General features: G+C 40.8%; 1 protein-coding gene across 1 annotated transcript; it reads left to right on the top strand.

Moving 5' to 3' along the window:
• The first annotated feature begins 4,862 nt into the window (after nucleotides 1-4,862).
• On the top strand, nucleotides 4,863-22,571 carry LOC310864905 (myosin heavy chain, fast skeletal muscle-like). The gene is made up of 42 exons (XM_083773735.1): nucleotides 4,863-4,880; nucleotides 5,589-5,634; nucleotides 6,207-6,425; nucleotides 6,518-6,661; nucleotides 7,096-7,252; nucleotides 7,386-7,413; nucleotides 7,508-7,619; nucleotides 7,744-7,836; nucleotides 7,925-7,988; nucleotides 8,162-8,260; nucleotides 8,800-8,903; nucleotides 9,090-9,228; nucleotides 9,503-9,621; nucleotides 11,037-11,186; nucleotides 11,280-11,450; nucleotides 11,942-12,129; nucleotides 12,300-12,415; nucleotides 12,677-12,741; nucleotides 12,992-13,079; nucleotides 13,511-13,628; nucleotides 13,714-13,837; nucleotides 13,937-14,073; nucleotides 14,673-14,928; nucleotides 15,763-16,005; nucleotides 16,204-16,380; nucleotides 16,468-16,613; nucleotides 16,701-16,791; nucleotides 16,878-17,267; nucleotides 17,831-17,957; nucleotides 18,116-18,234; nucleotides 18,321-18,517; nucleotides 18,606-18,789; nucleotides 19,017-19,182; nucleotides 19,420-19,544; nucleotides 20,113-20,421; nucleotides 20,601-20,804; nucleotides 20,877-21,002; nucleotides 21,495-21,665; nucleotides 21,746-21,850; nucleotides 21,940-22,035; nucleotides 22,224-22,352; nucleotides 22,462-22,571. Exons 3-42 carry the CDS (start codon nucleotides 6,219-6,221, stop codon nucleotides 22,480-22,482), a joined length of 5,805 nt encoding a protein of 1,934 aa, XP_083629861.1. The 5' UTR covers nucleotides 4,863-4,880; nucleotides 5,589-5,634; nucleotides 6,207-6,218; the 3' UTR covers nucleotides 22,483-22,571.
• Nucleotides 22,572-23,685: the final 1,114 nt, after the last annotated feature.

Genomic DNA, 23,685 nt, shown 5'->3' with positions numbered 1-23,685 from the left:
ATTTCTGTCTCTAGGACGCCCAATTTATATTGTAATATCAATGTTAATTAACTCTGAGAGTGTACAAACTATCATTTAGCCCATAACCCATTTGGAAACTACTTTCCATTTGATTTAAGCTGTAGAGATGGAACGTAAATATAACATTGCTGTGGTTATGATTAAATAAATATATTGTAATTTTGTCTCATGTTGGTAGCCCACCATGCAGAATGTAATTCAGCTAGATATAGCTCATTCTGACACCTGCTCAACAGTTGTACCTGATTCATTGATTATTGTATTAACAGTTTGTATAGCATGGGTACAGATATAGGGTTAGAAAAAGGAAAAACAATTTACAGTATAGAAAGAAGGGGCTGTGGTCACTGGTCATTGTTTTTAATATCATTAAGAACAGAGTAATTTACTATCAATGAAAATGCCATCGTGATTCATCTCCATCCAATGTACAGTCTGTACAGCAGCTTGCAGTCTGTTCCATAGCTGGTTTGCCTGGGGAAAAAAAACACCATTGCTAATTAGTTATGTAAGTTTTGCAACTTGTGGGGATTAGCTTAACATTGGTCATGATAAAACCATAGCTATCACTGCAGCGAGTAGCCAACGTTATGAAGCGACAGCGTTATGTAGGTACAGTAGGCTATTTCACGGCTTCTAAGAGCTCCAAAACTGCAGAATGTTGACACATCGTGGTCTGGGGGGTCGGACTGCTAGTTAAACTGCAGAATGTTGACATATTGTGTTCTGGGGGGTCGGACTGATGCCTGCTAATAAGCTAGCTTGCATCCGAGTTGTATAATAAATCATAAAAGAATAAAGCGCCGATGCGGCGCCAAATGAATGGGTAACGTTGTGTGAATGCAACGCCGTATCATATCGTTAGTTCACGTGAGGTAACATTAACCTTTGCTAGAGATTGCGATATTTTTGGCGATGCAGATTGTTAATACATTCAAATAATATTGGTTATTATAATATTTTTCCATAATAAAGGACATAAAAGGCTTCTTACCTCGTCCGCCTTTCAGCCCTCACTGCCCCTCAGTGATGTTGCTCCGTTTGAAGTCCCGTCGAGATATCCCTTCAAACGAAGGGGATTCTAGCCCTAACCCTCGGCCCTACCCCTCCATCCAAAGACAATTGAGATAACCCTTCCCCCTCACGTGAACGCGCATAAGCAAGGGCAAGGGCTAAGGGCCAGGACGAAGGGAGGAATTGGGATTGAGCAGGTGGTGCTGAGGGAACAGTACTTTGTCTGAGAGGCTGAGTGTGCAGTTTACATTACATAGTGAATCATTTCATGCTGATATGCTAACACCAAGTGAAGAAACCCAGCACCATGCCACCCTCCAGTTATATTTATGATTATATTGCAGTCAGTAATACAGCCACTGGCATGTAGATGCCACAAAGAGGTTCACCTCATTCATCCCATACATGGGCTGAATCTTGGAAGTATCATTTACAGTTCCTTAATGTGGCTTATTAATAGACTTGAATGTCAAGTCATTGAAAGGGGGATTGAGGGAGGTTGTGAGGGGTGAAGAGTGTTCAAAAACAACACGTCACATTGTAGATCAGCTTTTTAGCTTAATTAAGTGGTTAATTAAGCAATATTACACGAGAGGATGTGCTTTACAGTCATTAATGGCACGCCTGCATTGCTGCAGGAACGAGCTGATAGGCGAGTTCTGTAAGCAGCACATAAGTGCCATTAATGACAGTAAAGTACACTCTCAGGTGTAATATTGTGATTATACAACAGTTACCCTTAAAAAAACATGTCAACTCAATTTCAGTACAACTAAGGTCACATTTCCACCTAATACTTCGGTAGACTTGATGCGTATGGGCGGAGAAATTGGGATTCTTGCATATTTAATTTGTTGCGGTTTGCCTTCACCGCAGCAATTGGAAACGCAGCAGGGGGGACCTTTATCAATGTGTTCCATTCATAAACTAGCCTACACAGTGAAATCTATGGTGATAAAATTATACTCATAACGTGCATGTGTCGTGCCGTCTGGGACTGGACCCCCCCCCCCCTCTCTCTCTCGCTCTCTCACTATACGCATGCAGCCACGCACTGTTCTTTTGGGCATGGAGGCACAGCGCTGAGCGCACTGATATAACAGACAGCAGCGCAAAATGTTTACAAGTTTATCAAGATGAAAGTGCCTACTCCCCAGTCCCCACACAGTGACAGCACTCCATGTTTACGGCACGCACAGACAGAATATTCTGTAAGCTATAATACACTGCAGTGTTTTTATGTGTTTTCTTAAGCAATTGATTAATGTACTCGTCCTCATTTCGATCAGGGCTTCAGTCTCCTCATTCGACCACGTCTATCCACAATAACGGGACATCTTTGCGCTGCGTAAAATATGCCTTCTCCGTCTCCAACTGTGTTCAGCTCCTCACCCACCACATTGTTTGCTTCATTTCCTTTATTTACTGCGGATTGCATTCACACCTGCACCGAATCGTAATCAAGTGCGATTGGAAGCGAAGTGAAACCCCCGTTTTTGCTTGGAGTAAAATGCGGTTCTTTGATACGCATTAGGATTCGAATGAGCCTTCACACCTGCCAAACGAAGTGCACTTTCTGAAAATGCGCAGCAGGATTCGTTTTAATCGCAGCAAAGCTCTCTGGTGTGAATGCATGTGACCTAAATGTACTTAGTTACGTTGCACCACTTTGACAGGCTGGGAAATAAACAGCCCCAGGTGCACTGATTGCTACAGTGCAGAGGGACATGGGTTGACTCGATATTAATGGTCTTTCTTAACTCAAAATGTATACAGTACATCATCACACAGCTTAGATCTGCAGTGTAAAACAAGTCATAATATTCCTCAATCTTTTAAAGTTTAAATGGAGTCTGTAAGTTAAAGCATGCTGAAACATGTTGCAAACAAGTGAAAGAAAAAAGGTGTTTTGGATGACAATAACATTTTTAAGATTAAATATTTCAAAAACTACAAAACATTTCACAATAACAGTCTCTATAATATCATCTAATGATTAGATATTTGATAATAATATCACACACGTCTCCTTCCCACTGTATAAAAACTCATTGAAACATCAAAGCCATTGGAACTTCCCTGAAAAACACAACCTTGGTGCTGGTGATTGATGCTATTTTTACATAGACAAAGTATAGGGCTGAAGTGGTGAATGTACCTATGTTATGTACCGGTAATAATAATGAAAATCTGCAAAGTAGGCCTAACTATAACTAAAGTCTTCAAAATATTGTTGTGCGGAGTAAAAGTACAATATTTGCCTCTGAGATGTAGAGGAGTAGTAGCAGTGATTGAAGTATTGAAAATGGGGAAGATTTTTAAGTTGCAGTGCTACTTACCGGTATACTGCATAATACTTCATAATGTTTCATGTATTTGCTCAGTGACTGTAATATAGATGTTATTAATGCATAAAAGGTATTAAAATCCTTAATCCTAACCTCTGTAAAGTTAAAAACAAAAATAGAAAGAAAGAAAAGACACCACTGCTCAGCACTTAATATATTGACTATTTGGCTAATGTTTTCAATTACATTTTTTGTAGTTTATTACTTTTGATACAGTAATGGTCATGCATTTTTGAGGTATTAAATGGTCTTACAATATCTTCAATTGTCACTTTTAGAAATGTGCAGTTACCCTGTATACACATAATACTGTAGGTTTGCTTATCTCAAAAAGAAAAACAATGTTGCACAGTAAAGCAAATCATCTGGGGACCCTGGAAAATCATTTGGGGCTGTGACAAGAAACTTGGACTGTATCAGAGGCTGTGTGTGCAATTAAACATGGAAAGTTTCTGGTAATGAATGTGAAATGTAATGCTGAAATGAAATGTGATGAGCACAAAGAATAGAAATGACATCAGGTGAGACACTTTATTTTTATTTTTATTGATGAATAAATGAAAAAACATATGTGTACATTTTGTTGTATCCGACATGTAAATATCGCCCCCTCCCCCCCAATCAAGGTCAGAACAAGACAAATAAAACAAAGACAGACAGTACAAGACAGTAAAAGTAATTAGTAAACTAGTTTTGAAAGTACTAATGAACATAGTATATAAGAAGAAAAAAAATAAAAATAAATAAACAGCATTTTCCATCAGGGTATGGTATCTAGGTTACATACATTGTATCCATCTTTCAGTTTAGATAGTAAATTCCTCTATATCCAACTGTCTACTTACTGAGGGCCTCCAACCAGAGGTCACCCAATGTCAGGTTTAGTGTGAGGTATCAGATTGTGAGACACGTTTTATGGAGGTTTGAGTGGTCAAATGCCAGTGCTCCTGAATTGAAGCCAGTGCCATAACTGCCATTAAGACAGTGTCAGTCTATCTGAACTACCTGAATACAAAAAACATCAAAACCCCCAAAGTAACTAAAGCTTGAGTTTCCCCTGAAATGAAGAGCAGTGGAAGTGTGAAGCATACGATGGAAATACCAGTGATGTAAATTCACTAATTACATTTACTCAAGTAATGTTCAATTTTGAGTTACTTTTACGTAAGTGCTGAATTTCCAATTTTAAATACATTCACATATTTACTTCCCTCACTGAATATTAAAATAATGTATATTTGGCAAGATCATGACTGTACCAAACCCAACAATCCACCACCCTGCCAATTGTGCTATTTCTATATCTGGCATGGACATAAACCACATCTCAAAGCAAGGTGAAGAAGTTTATGGGAATAATTTGGCTATAAGGATGCTATTGGAATGGCCTCTAAAGGCCATTCCTACTTTTACTTTCTGCGTAGCATGCAATTACAAACTAATATAAGCCTGCTGAGACTGTTGACCCGTTGCAGAGCAGTTCAGAGTTTCAATTGGGTAAGTGAGACTTAATCTGTCCTTCATAGTCTGATTAATGTGTTAGATATCTAAGCTATGCATAGTGATATAAATGTTTTAGAGATGTTATAGCTATTAATCCTAGTCATATAAATCTATTAAATGTTAGCTATTAACCTTTAACATGACTCCGTACATAGTGTTATAGCTACAAACATGATACAAATAGACACATTGCACAGATTTAAATGATTGATTGTGAATTATTTTATTTATAATGATATTATGGTTTAGGCCATATTGGAATTAGCTTTTGTTCATTCATTTCTATTTAGACATTTCAATTATGTTGATGATGATTAGTTAAATTATAATTTGCATTGCATGGACTATTACATGTATCTACTAGAGTTATTGTTATTTTAAAGAGAGCACAGTTTGGCTAGTCTAACCCCTCTGAGTGTATTAGAATAATTCTTTTAGCATTGCTTCAGTACAAAAAAGACAAAAAGAAGAAGAAACATGGCTGTAATGACAAACAAAACAACTGTAATGACAAAAAAAACTTCGGAAAAAGCTAATAACAAACAAACAAACAAAAATATCATCAAGCATAATTTAATTTAATTGCATGTAATACTATTGAAATGCCACATCTTTTCAGGTGTGGAACTAATAAGAAGTTATAGGGTAATCTAATTTAATTCATGATTATAAATTGTATTAAATTGTTTTTTTGTTTCACAGTTAGGTGTTGCAATCAAGGTTTCACTGCTACTGGTAGAGGGGAAAAGTGAGTGTTCAATTGTGCACTAGGGGTGCACGTCTGCACGATTATTAAAGTATGACCGATCTCCGATTATTGCAAGGTCATATCTGCCAATACCGATTTTGAACTATTCCGATATTATACAGAGGACCACAATGGAACAAGCCTAGGCCCTATAGGGCTTGGCCCAAAGCCTGTTGATAAAGTATTTAATCAATCAATAAATAAATAGCCTATACTCTGTTCCTGTTTGTTTTCACAACTGAATAACTACTAAGGAGATGAGTACACACATTTTACATATTTGATTTGGCTTCTAGACTAGAGGTAGCCTACTATAGACGATTTATATTGAACTCATTGATGAATTTTTACATTTAGCATTTATTTATTTATTTTGCTTAAAAAATAATCAGGATTATTTTGAGACAATCCGATTATGGCATTTTTATGGCCAATATGGCCGATTCCGATAATGCTACCGATTTATATTGTGCATCCCTAAAACCTTAAGTTATAACCATATAAGAATAGTCCTACAATTATCTACTCCAATCTCAATTCAGCAAATGCATAATCTATTTTTCTGCCTACAGAAAGCCGCCACCATGAGTACGGACGCAGAGATGGAGCAATATGGCAAGGCCGCCATTTATCTCCGTAAGCCAGAGAGGGAGAGAATGGAAGCTCAAGCTTCACCCTTTGATGCCAAAACTGCAGCCTATGTGGCTGATAAGGCCGAGCTGTACCTCAAGTGTAAGATTATAAGCAAGGATGGTGCCAAAGTCACCGTGGAAACGCTGGACAAGAAAGACGTAGGTGTATCTAAAATTAAATAGTGGCACAGTACAACTGTAATCACATTACATTCTGATGTTGTGCTTTTATTTTATTCTTTTATTTTTAGACCAGAACTGTCCCTGAGGCGGATGTGACCCCTATGAACCCTCCCAAGTATGACAAGATTGAGGACATGGCCATGATGACCCACCTCACTGAAGCCACTGTCCTGTATAACCTCAAAGAGCGTTATGCAGCATGGATGATCTATGTAAGCTTTTCTACATGCTGAGAGCAGTACACTATTGTACCTGTCGATGGCAAAGAAAGAAAAACAGAGTACAAGTTATATCATCAACTGAAAACCATAGAAAAACAAATGCAAACAAATTCATGGTTCTGAAGTTAACTTGATCATTAGTTGATGCCACTTGCGAGTCGTGAATGACTATTGGCTATTTAAGAACAAACTGAAGTATCTTCTGATTAATCAGACCATTTAAATTATTCCGGTTGAGGCCTCATATAAGCCCTTCTTGCCTCCTCCTAGCACTTTCCTTTATTATTTTCTTCTACGTATTTCTTTGTATTGTTTTATGTGGTAAATAATCAAATCAAATCAAATAATCCCTGCTGATCCGTTGTCCCATATATGTGGCATGCTCAGTGTTATGTTATATGTTAATGTACTCTTCTCCCCTTCAGACCTACTCTGGCTTGTTCTGTGCAACTGTGAACCCCTACAAGTGGCTCCCAGTGTACGACCAGGAGGTTGTAAATGCCTACAGAGGCAAGAAGCGTATTGAGGCTCCACCCCACATCTTCTCTGTCTCTGACAACGCCTTTCAGTTCATGCTGATGGGTACGTACGTACTAGTCAGGACAATGTAAACAAATAACTATAACTATAATGGGTTTGTGCTGCGCCAGTTTAGGCAAAGCGAAATCTGTTGACTATATATGGATGACAAAAGAATGTGCTTTACATTTTACAGATAAAGAGAATCAGTCTGTCCTGATCACGTAAGTTTCCATCATCTACTATAGGCATTAAAAAAAGAACATTTTACACAAATTCACTAAGTGCATTTCTCTGAATGTATGTGTTTATAACCAGTGGAGAATCCGGTGCTGGGAAGACTGTGAACACCAAGCGTGTCATCCAGTACTTTGCAACAGCAGCGACTGCTAGTGGAGAGAAATCGGCGGCCGATAGTGGTAAAATTAAGGTACTATATGTTTTTAACTTTAACAAAAATGTTTTGAAACATAAAGCATTTATATGAAATACAGCAATTCAATTTAAAATAATTCAGACCACATTTTTAATTGGGTGATGTCTTAAACATTCAGGGGTCACTGGAGGATCAGATTATTGCAGCCAATCCCTTGCTGGAGGCCTATGGTAATGCCAAGACTGTGAGGAATGACAACTCATCTCGCTTTGTAAGTGTAAAATAATGACATTTTATGAGTAAACCTGCAATAATTCCACAATGTAGACGGATGCAACTAATTGTGCTATATCAAACAGGGTAAATTCATCAGAATCCATTTCAACAATGCGGGTAAATTGGCCAGTGCTGATATTGAGACATGTAAGTATGAAGTTCAGAGATGAGAAATTATATATTTGTTAATTTGAGGATTACATTTTGACTTATGTACAACCCATATAGTTTATTATTATTGTTATTATTATTATTATTATTATTATTATTATTATTATTATTATTATTATTAATAATAATAATAATGCTGTACAAACCAGATCTGCTGGAGAAGTCTAGAGTGACCTACCAGCTTCCTGCAGAGAGAGGTTACCATATCTTCTTCCAGATGATGACCAACCACAAACCTGAGATTATTGGTAAGTAGAATTATACTGATTATGCAGTGAGTACATAAATTAACTAGAAAAGTCGCAATTTAATTAATTTAATTAATTTAATTAATTATTCTAGCCAATTACAATGTCAAGTCACCCCTGTGATCATGTGGAAATAATTTGGAGGGGACTTATCCCCCCAAAAATAAATTTTCTGCAACAAATGGTTATTTATTTCTATTTTGATTAAACCACCCCTGACATGTGATTCAAATTTGGGACGGATTGGACGTTTTTTGTAAAATATCCATGGAAATTAGACATTTACGCCAAAACGTAAAGTGGACTGTTATAGCACCACCATATGGCGGACCGAATATAACGATAAGTTAATTAATTTCAGTAATTATCATGAACCTGCCCTGCGATTTGACATATGGCTCAAGTTCGTGCCATCAAAACTGTGGGACAAGTAGCGAACCAAAGTTTAGGGTTACAAAGTAAAAAGTGTTACAATTACTAGTCTGGTTTAATGAATAGAAACACATTCACACATTCATACTCTTTTCATCCCTTCTCAGAAAGTTGTCTCATCACCAACAACCCATACGACTTCCCGTTGATCAGCATGGGTCAGATCACTGTGGCCAGCATTGATGACAAAGCCGAGTTGGACGCTACAGATGTAAATAAACATTATTTGAACTTTCTAATACTCACTGTGCACTGCAGTCAGTTGCTCTGCAAAATACATTTTCTAAAGCAGTGGTTAGCAGGCCATGACCTCCCAAAAATAATCATATTTAAACTGGATTGCTAATATGATGCTTAATCTCAATATTCTGAACACATCTCTGTTTATTGACATCAGGAAGCTATTGACATCCTGGGCTTCAACGCTGAGGAGAAAGTGTACATCTACAAGTTCACCGGGTCAGTGATGCATCATGGGGTGTTGACCTTCAAACAGAAGCAGCGTGAGGAACAGGCAGAGCCAGACGGCACGGAGGGTGAGTTGTATCTTCAACAAAAAAAATTATAGTCTTGTTATTTATTTATATTTCAAATGAACTAAGCTAAATATATTTTCATTTCAATATATTGTCATTATTTATTTATATTATACTGTTTATACTGAAGGTTATTTGGTTTACCGTCCTAGATTACTAACTGTATGCATTGATTTGATGTATTACCTTGTGTTTACCTTGCTTAAATCGCACTCTGGATTAAGCGTCTGCTAAATGCCTGAATCGTAAATCGCAAATTGTATGATCATTTCAGTGTCTGACAAGATCTGCTACCTGTTGGGTCTGAACTCAGCGGATATGCTTAAGGCATACTGCTACCCCAAAGTTAAAGTGGGAAATGAATTCGTCACTAAAGGACAAACTGTGCCACAGGTGAGTAAAGTTACATTATTTCCATGTTCTGATTTCATACACACCTTATAAGTTGTGTCCAGACTGTCTAAAATCATAATTAAAATGATTCTCCAACATTATTGTCTCAGCTGCTGAAGGGGAGGCAGAGATTATGTTTTGCACCATGTCCGTCGGTCTGTGTGCCTGTTTGTGAGTGTCTGTGAGCAGCTAATCTCAGGCACCGTTTGGCCGCGAAACTGTGCAGAATCGGTGGATCCCAGAGCAGAATCTCTGCCCCAAATCTTTCAGATCGGCGTGATCGGCACGCCACCAGGAGGTCGATTTTTGCAAAACACATATTTTGATATCACTCCTAGTCCTACAGATTTTGTCCAAACATCATGCAAACCGGTACACAGTATCTCTATATCCATTAAACTGAACAAAATGCATGAACACAGAGTACAATTTCTGTGAAATTTTGCACACATATTCCCACACATCTGAGTAGGTAATGCCACTAAAAATGTTCAAATCAGCCTCATGGTGGCACTATTGCTTAAGACTTTGAGTGCACATTCCCTAGAGGCCAAGGAAAAACCTTTGCCCTGCATTTTTGCTACAAAAACAACAGCACACTGCAGAAACATGTGCAGCTCCAAGCACCTCTACTGACATGTTTGACGCCTGCTGGCCTAGTGGTCCAGACTCCAGGGCAAGAGCATGCCACAGGCATGCTTGTAGCGCATTGCGTGTTTGAGTCCCGTTCATGACGACCTTTGGTGCGTCTTTCCCTGTCTCTCTCTCCCTCTTCCCTGTCCATCTTCATTTGTATCTATCAAAAAAGGCAAAAATCTAATCATTTAAAAAATATATATATATTTAAAAAATATATATATATATAATATATATATATTTATATGATACTACACCTTGTGTATAGATGGTATGCGCGTGACATCATCATCAAACCCGGAAGTTATACTGAGTGGCAAAAAACAACTTTCTGGCCTTGACAGCCCATCCAAATAGAGAAGTTGTATTTGATTGATTAAACAACGTTAAACAACATTAAACTGACTTTGTCACTCACTTTGCCACTCGATTTGCCATTCACTTTATGCATGTGCATACCCTCTATTGTGTATCCAACCCTAAAACCCATCCTGCTCACTCAGATCAGCTAACACAGGGAAGCTGTCAACCTTCCCTAAAGCACTCGGGAGAGATTCTTCTCCCTTCTGGCTCTCAAACTTGTGGAATAAACTTTCCATTGCAGTTTGAGTTAGAACTGCAGACACTCAGAATCTTCCCTCTTCAGACTCCATATAGCCTGTGGCACTTGCCCTAGCCTTGCAAACCTTGCAGGCTTATGCAAAGACTAAAAATGTAATTAGGAGCGTCTGCAAAATGCTTAAATTGTGTAATTCAATAATGTGTTCCTATTTCCTTAGGTAATGAACTCAGTCGGTGCCTTGGCCAAGTCCATCTATGAGAAGCTGTTCTTGTGGATGGTCATTAAGATCAACAGTATGCTGGACACCAAGCAGCCGAGAAATTACTACATTGGTGTGCTGGACATCGCTGGTTTTGAAATCTTTGATGTAAGCATAGATTTGTTTTAAGTTAGAGACTAAATATTTTTGTAAGTTACACATTTACAAGAGATTGGGATAATGATATATTTCCTCTCACAGTTCAACACCCTGGAGCAGCTGTGCATCAACTTCACCAATGAGAAACTGCAACAGTTTTTCAACCACACCATGTTTGTTCTGGAACAAGAAGAATACATGAAAGAGGGAATTCCCTGGGATCTCGTTGACTTCGGCATGGACTTGGCTGTCTGCATTGAGCTGATTGAGAAGGTATAGATTTATTATTATAGCGTATTATATTATGTATTGCTATGGACTTTGCTGTCAGCATCGCGTTCATTGAAGGTATACAATTATTTTGTGATTTAATGGACATAATGTACACACACACACACACACACACACACACACACACACACACACACACACACACACACACACACACACACACACACACACACACACACACACACACACACACCCCACCCACACACTCACACTCACTCTCACACACACACACACACACACACACACACACACACACACACACACACACACACACACACACACACACACACACACACACACACACTCACTCACACTCTCTCACACACACACACACACACACACACACACACACACACACACACACACACACACACACACACACACACACACACACACACACACACACACACACATTAGTTTTGTCATTGGCACTAAGTTTTTGTTGATTTGTCTGATTTGTCTCCTTTCCAAAGCCCTTGGGCATCTTCTCCAGCCTTGAAGAGCAGTGCATGTTCCCAAAGGCTACAGACAAAAGTTTCGCAGAGAAGTTGATTGACCTCCATCTGGGGAAGAACAAGGCCTTTGAGAAACCCAAGCCTGGTAAAGGCAAGGGTGAGGCTCACTTCTCCCTGGTCCACTATGCTGGAACTGTGGACTACAGGTGAACAGAACCCTATACTATGCATATAATATATTTATAACCGAAACTGTGGACTACAGTTTTCGATGAATTGAGTATTATTGAGGACCCCAATGGAAACAAGCCATAGGCTTTTGTTAATGAACTGTTAATAAAGTATTCAATCAATCCATCCATCAATCAATCAACAGCATCACAGGATGGCTAGAGAAGAACAAGGATCCTCTCAACGACTCTGTGGTCCAGCTGTACCAGAAGTCTACAGTGAAGCTGCTCTGTGTGTTATATCCCCCACCTGAGCCTGAAGGTATGTTTACTACAATTGGTTTGGAGCATTTAGCATATTGGGAACTGGAGTTATGGCTTTACCCCAGCCAATAGGAACACAGAGGGGGCGGGACAGCAAATTAATATAGGATAATAATATAATATAATGTGTTCTATCCCCAACCTGAGCCTGAAGGTATTGTTATATCAATACTATAAAACACTCAGAATCTGACAAGAAGAGAGGCATTTTCATTCTATATAACTAATGATAACTCATGATTCTAACATCTATAAACAGATAACACCAAGAAGGGAGGCAAGAAGAAGGGTGGTTCCATGCAGACTGTGTCTAGTGCTTTCAGGGTGAGAATATCTATTCATTGTTATCAACATATATTCCTGTAAGAATGAAGCATTATTATTATCAACATTATATCCATGTAAGAAATAGTCTTTACATGTTGGAAAAATAGGGTTTATGTCATTAAAGTATGTGTTAGAAACAATCTAAATCTGCAAAGTAAGTAGTATCTAACGAGTTCAAATAATTATAGGGGAAGAAAAAGTACAACAATCACTTTTGACTAATTATAAGCCTTTTATGTCTCAATAGGCAAACTTGCAGGTGCTGATGACCAACTTGAGGAGCACACATCCTCACTTTGTGCGTTGCCTGATTCCCAACGAGTCCAAGACTCCAGGTAAACAGAAAATAAACATTTGACGGCTTATCAATTATCTCCTAGAGGCCCTAAGGAAGACCTTGTAGTACTAAGCCAGGATGCGGAAAAGGCTTTAGACCAGGTGGAATATTCGTATTCGAAAAGTTTTACATTGGAGACAGGTTCATTACATAAATTAGGCTATTGTACAGCAACCCCACTGCAGCTAAGAGACTGACTAACCAGACACAATTTGCTTTAGCTCTAGGGCCCTTTACCAGACACTTATAGCAATGCTGATGCGTACAACACAGAATACACTTAAAATATCTCCCTGTATGCAGATGACATTCTTTTGTATGTAACCACAATCACATGGATTTTGGTTGACATGTTTTGACTCATTAAATGCAACTTTGGCCAGTGGGTAACTATTTTGTTGTAATAATAATGAAGCAACATATTTACAGGACTGATGGAGAACTTCCTGGTCATCCATCAGCTGAGATGTAATGGTGTGCTGGAGGGCATCAGAATTTGTAGAAAGGGCTTCCCAAGCAGAATCCCCTATGCTGACTTCAAGCAGAGGTATCAATTCCTTTTTCAAGCAGCTTTTAGTTCCAAACGTATTAACGGGAGGCACGCAAAATGACCATGAACTTCTGCAAAACAGATACAAAGTACTGAACGCCAGCGCATGTCCCGAAGGTGCGTTCATGGACAACAAGAAGGCTTCTGAGAAGCTGATGGGGTCCATTGATGTATCTGTTGATGAGTACAAGTTTGGACACACCAAGGTAATAAACACACAGTGAACCTTGTTTAACATTATGGACAGAGGATTAAAAGTAGATTTTACGGTTGTTTAGTTACAGTGTTTGTGACATTGTATTCAGGTGTTCTTCAAAGCTGGTCTGCTGGGTGTCCTTGAGGAGATGCGAGATGAAAAGCTGTCCACTCTGGTCACCATGACTCAGGCACTGGCACGAGGTTACGTCATGAGGAAGGAGTTTGTCAAGATGATGCAAAGGAGGTACTTTGAAAACATGATCTATTCAATAGTACATTTGTAAATGTTTTACTAACACAATTTTGTCATAGTGTCAAATAACTACAATAAAAGCTTTAGGTGGCAAGGAAAACGGGGGACAACAACAATAACATCCACAGCAATAATAACAACAATTATAATGACACAATAATAGCAGCTATAACAACCTGCAGTCATATTTTATGGAAATTAACCTTCTATCTGCAGCTCGGTGTCCACAATACTCAAAAAGTAATGCTAAGTCGATTGTGCATCAGTATGAAACTAGAGAGAACCAAGCGTTATAATGTGATACCGAGAGTCAAAGGTCTCAATAATAACAGTGTGAAAATGCTGTTACGGAAAAAGTTGTTTGGGGGGAATTAAGATTATTTTCAGTTGGTTTGGATTTATTTTATTAATATGACTTGCTATGTAATTCATTGGTACTATATGTAATTGTATCCGGCGATTTATGTTGCAGGACCACATTGGAAACAAGGCTTTCTTTACGCTCCTGGGTTTAAGTTATATTGTAACCTAAATCAAATCAATCATGAGTAACTCGTGAGTCGTGATACACTGCAACTGTGTTCCCACAGAGAAGCCATTTACACCATCCAGTTCAACCTCCGCTCATTCGTAAGTGTGAAACACTGGCCATGGATGAAGGTCTACTACAAGATCAAGCCTCTCCTGCAGAGTGCTGAGACTGAGAAGGAGCTGCAGAACATGAAGGAGAACTATGAAAAGATGAAGACTGACTTGGCCACTGCCCAGGCCGCAAAGAAGACACTGGAAGAGAAATTGATAGCTGTGGTGCAGGAGAAGAATAACCTTGCAGCATCATCGGCATCAGTAAGTACCTGTACACGAAATGTTGCTAATATTTCGAGAATATAGATCAGAGTCGACCACAAGACAGACAGAGAATGCCTGATGGTCGAGCGGCTGTTGGCATCATTGTATAGCTACATGGCTACCAGCACAAGGGCGTGACCAAATTTGTCATTCTTCTGTGGGGAGGGTGAATTTGGATATGTAGCTACTCACCCATAACCTGACGCTGCCGGATCCAAGAAGCTTGCTACACAAATTTGGTTCAAAGCTTATTGGGATCTGGGATCTCGGAAGCAAATTCGATGACGGGGCTGTTCCTTTTTTTCAAGATACTTGGTAGATGATTGGATGGGACCGTCTGTCTATCACCGTGTGGGCGTGCAAACACAACCAATCATATTGACGTGTCTATATAGCTTCACATCCGGTTTCGCACATATCCCGCCCTTAGCTCACGCTGATTGGTTCGAACCACGGAGCGGTTCGGTGTTAGCTCAACTCCCTGAGAGATCCCAGATGGTTGCTGTGTTGGGGAACATGGTTACCCAATACCGCCCCCATCTGGCAGAGTCAGGTTAACTCACCCATGCATTACTATAGTTAGTAGCCTATAGTATATAATTTTGGAGGAGATTAATAAACTAGTATATCCTTTAAGGGGAGTTTGATAGCCTCCAGCTTCTTCCTTGTCCTCACCTCCGCTGTCCAGGCTTTAACAATGATAGGGCTTTCCTTTCACCAGCTTGTTCAGTCTGTTAATGTCCCTTGTGTCCCCAGGAAGCAGTTGCAATACAACTCTCATATATCTCACCCAGAACAAATGCTGACATATTCCTTTTAATTGACAACCAGGGAGACGAGGCTCTGAATGATGCTGAGGAGAGATGTGAAGGTCTTATTAAAAGTAAGATCCAGTTGGAGGCAAAGCTCAAAGAGACGACCGAGAGACTGGAGGACGAGGAGGAGATCAATGCTGAACTGACCGCCAAGAAGAGGAAGCTGGAGGATGAATGCTCTGAGCTCAAGAAGGACATTGATGACCTGGAGCTCACCTTGGCTAAAGTGGAGAAGGAGAAACACGCCACTGAAAACAAGGTATAGATTATACACTTTAGATTCAAGATCATAAACTCTAGTGACATACTTGTAAGGGTCAATCTAGTATACTGTCAGAGTTACAGGTCAATTTAGCCCCCCCCCCCCTGCCCTAAAGGAACCCTGAGAGTCCCTGGAATGCCCTTTGAGAAGGCCTGATTGATCCATTCCATGACAACACATTATGTTCTGCTTCAGGTGAAGAACCTGACTGAGGAGATGGCGTCTCAGGATGAGAACGTCTCTAAGCTGAGCAAGGAGAAAAAAGCCCTCCAAGAGTCACATCAGCAGACACTGGATGACCTGCAGGCAGAGGAGGACAAAGTCAACACTCTGACCAAGGCCAAGACCAAGCTGGAGCAGCAAGTTGACGATGTGAGTTTACCAAAGGGAATCAGGTGTTTTGAATTTTATTATGGTTATTGTTGTACTGAATAATAAGAACAATATATTGTTGGGCAGTTGGAGGGTTCTCTGGAGCAAGAGAAGAAGCTCCGCATGGACCTGGAGAGAGCCAAGAGAAAGCTCGAGGGTGATCTGAAACTGTCCCAGGAATCCGTCATGGACCTGGAAAATGATAAGCAGCAATCTGACGAGAAGATAAAGAAGTAATGTGAACCAACAATATGAAATGTCATGGAGAGAAACCACCTGCAGAATGACCCTAAAATATGACTATTGACTGTATTCAACAGGAAGGAATTTGAAGTAAGCCAGCTTCTGAGTAAGATTGAGGATGAACAATCTTTGGGGGCCCAGCTGCAGAAGAAGATCAAAGAACTCCAGGTATCTTATTTTATATAAAATAATTAATAATAAGTAAGAGTGAATGGTTATTTTCAGATGTTACTCTAACATTATTCATTTGAAAGGCTCGTATTGAAGAACTGGAGGAGGAGATCGAGGCAGAGCGTGCCGCTCGTGCCAAAGTGGAGAAGCAGAGAGCCGATCTCTCCAGGGAACTTGAAGAGATCAGTGAGAGGCTGGAGGAGGCTGGAGGCGCCACCGCTTCTCAGGTCGAGATGAACAAGAAGCGCGAGGCTGAGTTCCAGAAGCTGCGTCGTGACCTTGAAGAGTCCACCCTGCAGCATGAGGCCACTGCTTCTGCTCTCCGTAAGAAACAGGCCGACAGCGTGGCTGAACTGGGTGAACAGATCGACAACCTCCAGAGAGTCAAGCAGAAACTGGAGAAGGAGAAAAGTGAATACAAGATGGAGATCGATGACCTGTCCAGCAACATGGAGGCTGTCGCTAAGGCAAAGGTATGATACACCTCGCGTAGCGATACTAATATCACTGCGTGGATATTAGTCTCGTCCCTCTCAGTGTTTTTTTTCTTCTTTTTTTTACCTCATATTTGAATACTGTGCCCTGTTTGGTTATAGCCTGGCTCCAGACTTAATCTGCCTGGGGCAATATGCATTGCAAAGGCAGATGAAGGCTAGCTACGCGAGGCTAAAGCTATAATGGAATGCCTGTGTACAATATCATTCTTGAGATACAGTAACACTGTTTAAAGTGACTGATAGTTCCACATGTGTGGGGCATTGTAGTGAAAGGCAGTCTTTATGCCCAGCTCAGATTTACCAGTGGGAATGTTTAAAACCAAGTAATCTTGTGAACGGAACGCGTATGGTGATTGCAAACTCTAAATGTTAATACGTTGTTAATATGTTTTTCCGATAATGATGACATTTTTTAGGTAAAGTTTAAGTAGGGGCTTTTGGGGGGTAAGGAAACCATACATAAATAAACCGGAGGGCTGAATTTTAGACTGCATCGAGTGGCTTTGCTTTAAATCAAGGCAATGTGAATGAATTTCCAGGGAAATCTTGAGAAGATGTGCCGCACCCTTGAGGACCAACTTAGTGAAATCAAGGCCAAGAGTGATGAGAACGTTCGCCAGATCAATGATATTGGAGCTCAGAGAGCAAGACTGTTGACAGAGAACGGTAAATGTTTCATAAAGTCTACTTTGTCTACATGATCCTGTTGATGGTACTTGAGCAAATTTACCATAATTATTAGAGATAACGCTATGATCAACAGTTAAAACAGGACTCATGATTTGTTTGAAATGTTTGAAACGAATATTCATATTTCTAACTAGGTGAGTTTGGTCGTCAACTGGAGGAGAAAGAAGCTCTGGTCTCTCAGCTCACCAGAGGCAAGCAGGCCTTCACCCAACAGATTGAGGAGTTGAAGAGACACGTTGAAGAGGAAGTTAAGGTGAAGAACAGATTATTTTCCCTTTTAGTTTTATATTTTTTGTAATTTCATTCAGCTGACATTATTTTGTCCATTTTCTTTGACAGGCAAAGAATGCCCTTGCTCATGCTGTGCAATCATCTCGCCATGACTGTGACCTTCTGAGGGAGCAGTTTGAGGAGGAGCAGGAGGCAAAGGCGGAGCTGCAGCGTGGAATGTCCAAGGCCAACGCTGAGGTGTGTCAGTGGAGGAGCAAGTATGAGACTGATGCTGTCCAACGCACTGAGGAGCTGGAGGAGGCCAAGTAAGTCAGCAGTGTTTCAACACTATCAGCTACCACTCACTATGCAAAATATTACTCACAATAATATCCATTCTAAACTAATCAACAGGAAGAAGCTCGCCCAGCGTCTTCAGGAGGCTGAGGAGCAAATCGAGGCAGTGAATTCCAAGTGCGGCTCTCTGGAGAAGACCAAACAGAGACTCCAGGGTGAAGTGGAAGACCTCATGGTTGATGTGGAGAGGGCCAATGGTTTGGCTTCCAACCTCGACAAGAAACAGAGGAACTTCGATAAGGTGATTTGATACACATCATTTTATAATCTTAAAGTGGAGGACACATTACTTTATTTGGACAGGACAGAGTATAATAATGAACATTACATGAAAATGTAGCGTAAATACACCGGATTTAGAAGAGATGCTAATTTCCATCCGTAGACCACATTTCATTACAAATGGTGTGCAGGTAGGCCTACTTAAAGTGGTGGTAAATGACACATTTCATTACGAATGGTCTGCAGGTCTTGGCAGAATGGAAGCAGAAATTTGAAGAGGGACAGGCAGAACTAGAGGGAGCTCTGAAAGAGGCTCGTTCTCTCAGCACTGAGTTGTTTAAGATGAAGAATTCCTTCGAGGAGTCTCTGGACCAACTGGAGACCATGAAGCGTGAGAACAAGAACCTGCAACGTGAGTCTTTCTCTAAATAATTATTTTGACAGTTTTTTTTTTTTTGCGTAAATATTTTTTGCATATTTCTTTGGAGACAAAAGCTGGTGCTGTTAAGTGTTAACGGGTCAAAATGTACATGTTTCTTTTTAAATCATTTAAATGTTCAAGCCAAATTGTGGATTATATGCTAAACCAACTTTGTTGAAATGCAAATACAAAATACTTGACTGATTCATTATTTTCAATGAACTACAGAGGAGATCTCAGACCTGACTGAACAGATCGGTGAGACTGGAAAGAGCATCCATGAGCTGGAGAAGTCCAAGAAGCAGACAGAGACAGAGAAGTCAGAGATTCAGACAGCCTTGGAGGAAGCCGAGGTAACGCTTTTAGCGAACAATGCTGCAATCGTCTATAGTTTAGTTTGGTCAGTAAAATATAGTGTAGCAACCCCACAGAAGTGGCCCGGTCGTAAATTGCTCTCTATAGCTCTTTGTGTTGCCTGTTGCCTGCCGGTGAGACCAGCTAGGGTTCGAACCAACTCAGTTACCGGCGTTACCCTGTATGATACAATATTTTAGATTTATCTCAATAAATTAATTAAATTTTCATAGTGCTTTTCCAAGCACTTTACAATGGTTCATTCAGTGGGAGGTGAAGCAGCGAACATTCAACAACAGCATCCTCACTTCCCAAGTTCCCACACATTCACACACCAATGGTGGCAAGCTAGCACAAACCAACTCATTGGAGGCAATGTACAGTAGGATGCAATGTGTTGCCCAAGGACACTTGTGGACAGAAGGAGCCGGGATTCGAACTGCCGATTCATTGAGCGACCTGCTCTGCTGAGCCACATCCGCCCATTTAACATTCACAGTGTAGCAGTATATTATTGGATGTTACTTAAAAACTCTTACAACCTTTTGATCCTGTGTTACATTTCAGGGTACTCTGGAGCATGAGGAGTCCAAGATTCTTCGTGTCCAGCTGGAGCTCAACCAGATCAAGGGTGAGGTGGACAGGAAGCTGGCAGAGAAGGATGAAGAAATGGAGCAGATCAAGAGGAACACCCAGAGGGTGGTTGACTCAATGCAGAGCACTCTGGACACTGAGGTCAGGAGCAGAAACGATGCCCTTAGAATCAAGAAGAAGATGGAGGGAGACCTGAACGAGATGGAGGTTCAGCTGAGCCATGCCAACCGCCAGGCTTCTGAGGCCCAGAAGCAGCTGAGGAATGTCCAGGGACAGCTTAAGGTTCAAAACATATTAGTTAGACACATGCTACTATGATATAAAACATATTGGTTAGACACATGTTACTATTATTATATAAAACATAGTAGTTAGACACAATCAAATAATGGAACATTCTGATGTTTATCTCATGTGACATGTTTATCTTATGCGACAACCTCAAATGCGATTTATTTCAGGATGCCCAAGTGCACCTCGACGATGCTTGCAGAGGCCAAGAAGATATGAAGGAGCAAGCTGCCATGGTGGAGCGTAGGAACGGCCTCATGGTCGCTGAGATCGAGGAGCTGAGAGTGGCTCTGGAACAGACAGAGAGAGGCCGCAAAGTGGCTGAGCAAGAACTGGTGGATGCCAGTGAGCGTGCTGGACTGTTGCACTCCCAGGTAAGTCAATGGAAAAATGTTTAACATACAAGTCATGTTTACTTGCATTGCTAAACTGAATCTTTATTTTAGAACACAAGCCTTTTGAACTCCAAGAAGAAACTTGAAGCTGACCTGATCCAGGTCCAAGGTGAAGTGGACGACAGTGTTCAAGAAGCAAGGAATGCTGAGGATAAGGCCAAGAAAGCCATCACTGATGTAAGTTAGGAGCTTTAGAATTAGACCCCCCTATGCCATGCTTAATATAAACATACAATACAATACGATCATGTTGGAAACCATTGCTCTATAGGCTACAACAAAGGATGTTTTTTAGAACTAAAATTGTCTTATTTAAACAGCCATGATGAAAAAGCAATGTATTGCAATCCAAGTCAAGTGAGATTTGTGTTTAGTTATTGGACATTTAATTGTATTATGGTTAAAACATTGAGAGCTTCTGCTTCTGCTCTGTGGTAGCTATGGGAAGCCTGATCCTGAGAGGGTTGGACCATGATCTGTATTTCCCCCATATCTCCATACGGTATGGAAATATGGGGGGAAATGTATGCAGATCATGATCTATTTCATGGGTTTGGGGGGCTGGCTCCTCCGTGAGGGCCTGGGGGCCTCAAATATTACTCTAGCCCAGGCGCCTCAACTCCTATAAATCCGGCACTGACAATGAAGTATATTTTATCCTCTTCCCAGGCCGCTATGATGGCAGAGGAGCTGAAGAAGGAGCAGGACACCAGCTCTCACCTGGAGAGGATGAAGAAGAACCTGGAGGTCACAGTCAAGGACCTGCAGCATCGTCTGGATGAGGCTGAGAACCTGGCTATGAAGGGAGGCAAAAAGCAGCTCCAGAAACTGGAGTCTAGGGTAAGATGAGGTTTACTTCAACACAGCTTATAGTCAATTAAATAAGAATACGTTTCATAGTGCATAATTCCATTGTGAAGGTGCGTGAACTGGAGGGAGAGGTCGACGCTGCACAGAGAGGTGGAGTTGAAGCCATTAAAGGTGTCCGCAAGTACGAGAGGAGAGTGAAGGAGCTGACATACCAGGTACAGTATGTTCACTTAATTAACCATCATGCCACTGATTAAATTAATAGATTGCATGAACTAATGTTATAAATTCACTCTCACTTTAGACTGAAGAGGACAAGAAGAATCTTGCCAGGCTTCAGGATCTGGTAGACAAACTGCAGATGAAGGTGAAGGGCTACAAGAGACAGGCTGAGGAAGCGGTAAGACAAATATACATCTTTTTTTGTGGTCGCCATGGGCAGAGTGTTGTGAACTAACAACACTAACATGAACATGATGCCATATCGGCTATTACATTAGCCACAACTGAAATGGTCTTGTTTGGACTATAATTGTACGGTAATCTTTTCAAATATTGAGGCTTTGAACCATCTCTATCATATTGTAGGAGGAAGCAGCCAACACTCACCTGTCCAAGTGCAGAAAGGTTCAGCATGAGCTAGAGGAGGCAGAGGAGCGTGCTGACATCGCTGAATCCCAGGTCAACAAGATGAGAGCTAAAAGTCGTGACTCCAAGGTACAGTAAATACATGCGTAATATGAAGGTTTCATATCTTGACTGTCTTTAACTAAGATTTAAATAAAGATTCATGTTGAAGATCTAATAGCTTATTCCTATTTTACAGGGAAAAGATGCTGCTGAATAGGTTTTCCAATTCATAAAATATGACCTACTGGATTCAAAAAGTCATAAAATATGACCCATTGTATTCAATAAAGGTGGCAACGAAATGCATTTTGTTGTTTCTTGTATTCATTACTTCAATCACTTTGTATAAGTGGGTCTGGATTAAGAGCGTCTGCTAAATGCCTAAATTGTAAATTGTATTGTCAGGTTTGACTCGAGTATTCTCGTTCCAACACTATATATATGCACTGTGTACTGGCCAGTGCTGGGGGAAGGGGGAGATTGGCAGACCGACCGACCCAGGGTAGTACTAGCACCCCACCCCAGTTCACAGCAATCCAAAGCAGAAATAGCAACACACAAGGGGGGGGGTTACCACAACCACTGGGTGGCAGTCATCACCTGGTCCCAATGTGGATCCCCAGCACCAGGCCTACAAGGAGCACAGTACAACATTAGTGAGGACTCATACAACACATTACAACTTAAAACACATTTCGCACGGTGGCACAGTTGGTAGTGCTGTCGCCTCACAGCTAGAAGGTCCTGGGTTCGATTCCCGCTAGGGACGCTGTGGGTGCTGGCGGCGTGTTTCCTCCTCCGCGTCATCAGTGACCATACCCGAAGGCGGGGTTGGCGAAAGGACCTTTCTGTGTGGAGTTTGCATGTTCTCCCCGTGCCCCCTAGGGTAGGTACCCTCACAAAAAACATGCAGTAATCCTGGTCACTAAACTGCCTCCCCCTGGCCAGCCGGGGCGCCTGATGGAGGGGAAAGGAACTGGTTGGAATAACGAGTTCCTTCCACTGGACATTCAGGCATGAAGGAAGCATGAGTCAAGTCCGTTGCTCTCCCCTTGTCCCCTATGGGGACTAGGTTGGTGGAGGGTGTGTAGAGCCCAGGATCACATTAGATGATTGACACAGGGGTGACAAATGGGTTACAAAAAAAAAACACATTTCACATTTTAACAGTGGCTTCACGCAACACAAATAATTATTAAAAGGGTGGTCGTTCAGTGGTGATACTGCATGGTGAAATCCAGGAAAAGCAGCAGGGTGTCACTGACCCTGAAATTGGCCAAGTAGCTTACCATTTAATGCAATACTAAAATACAAAGAGCCAAAAGCAGAGACAAAGGTTACATACCACTTTTGCCAGGGCAGCGCGCATAGTTTGCGGTGCCCTCAGTGGCAGGAACCAGGTAGTTAGGAAAGCGACCCA

This window comes from Protomyctophum parallelum (genome assembly GCF_964188405.1).
Source record: "Protomyctophum parallelum genome assembly, chromosome: 9".
Classification (NCBI taxonomy): domain Eukaryota; kingdom Metazoa; phylum Chordata; class Actinopteri; order Myctophiformes; family Myctophidae; genus Protomyctophum; species Protomyctophum parallelum.
This window is presented reverse-complemented; position numbering and strand designations above follow the sequence as displayed.

What these genes read in the sequence shown, in the direction of transcription:
- LOC310864905 (XM_083773735.1), top strand. Translation starts at nt 6,219, where the DNA reads ATGAGTACGGACGCAGAGATGGAGCAATATGGCAAGGCCGCCATTTAT. An exon ending in ATGCAGCATGGATGATCTAT is followed by an intron (nt 6,662 to 7,095) that starts GTAAGCTTTTCT and finishes TCTCCCCTTCAG; the next exon opens with ACCTACTCTGGCTTGTTCTG. An exon ending in CCGATAGTGGTAAAATTAAG is followed by an intron (nt 7,620 to 7,743) that starts GTACTATATGTT and finishes TTAAACATTCAG; the next exon opens with GGGTCACTGGAGGATCAGAT.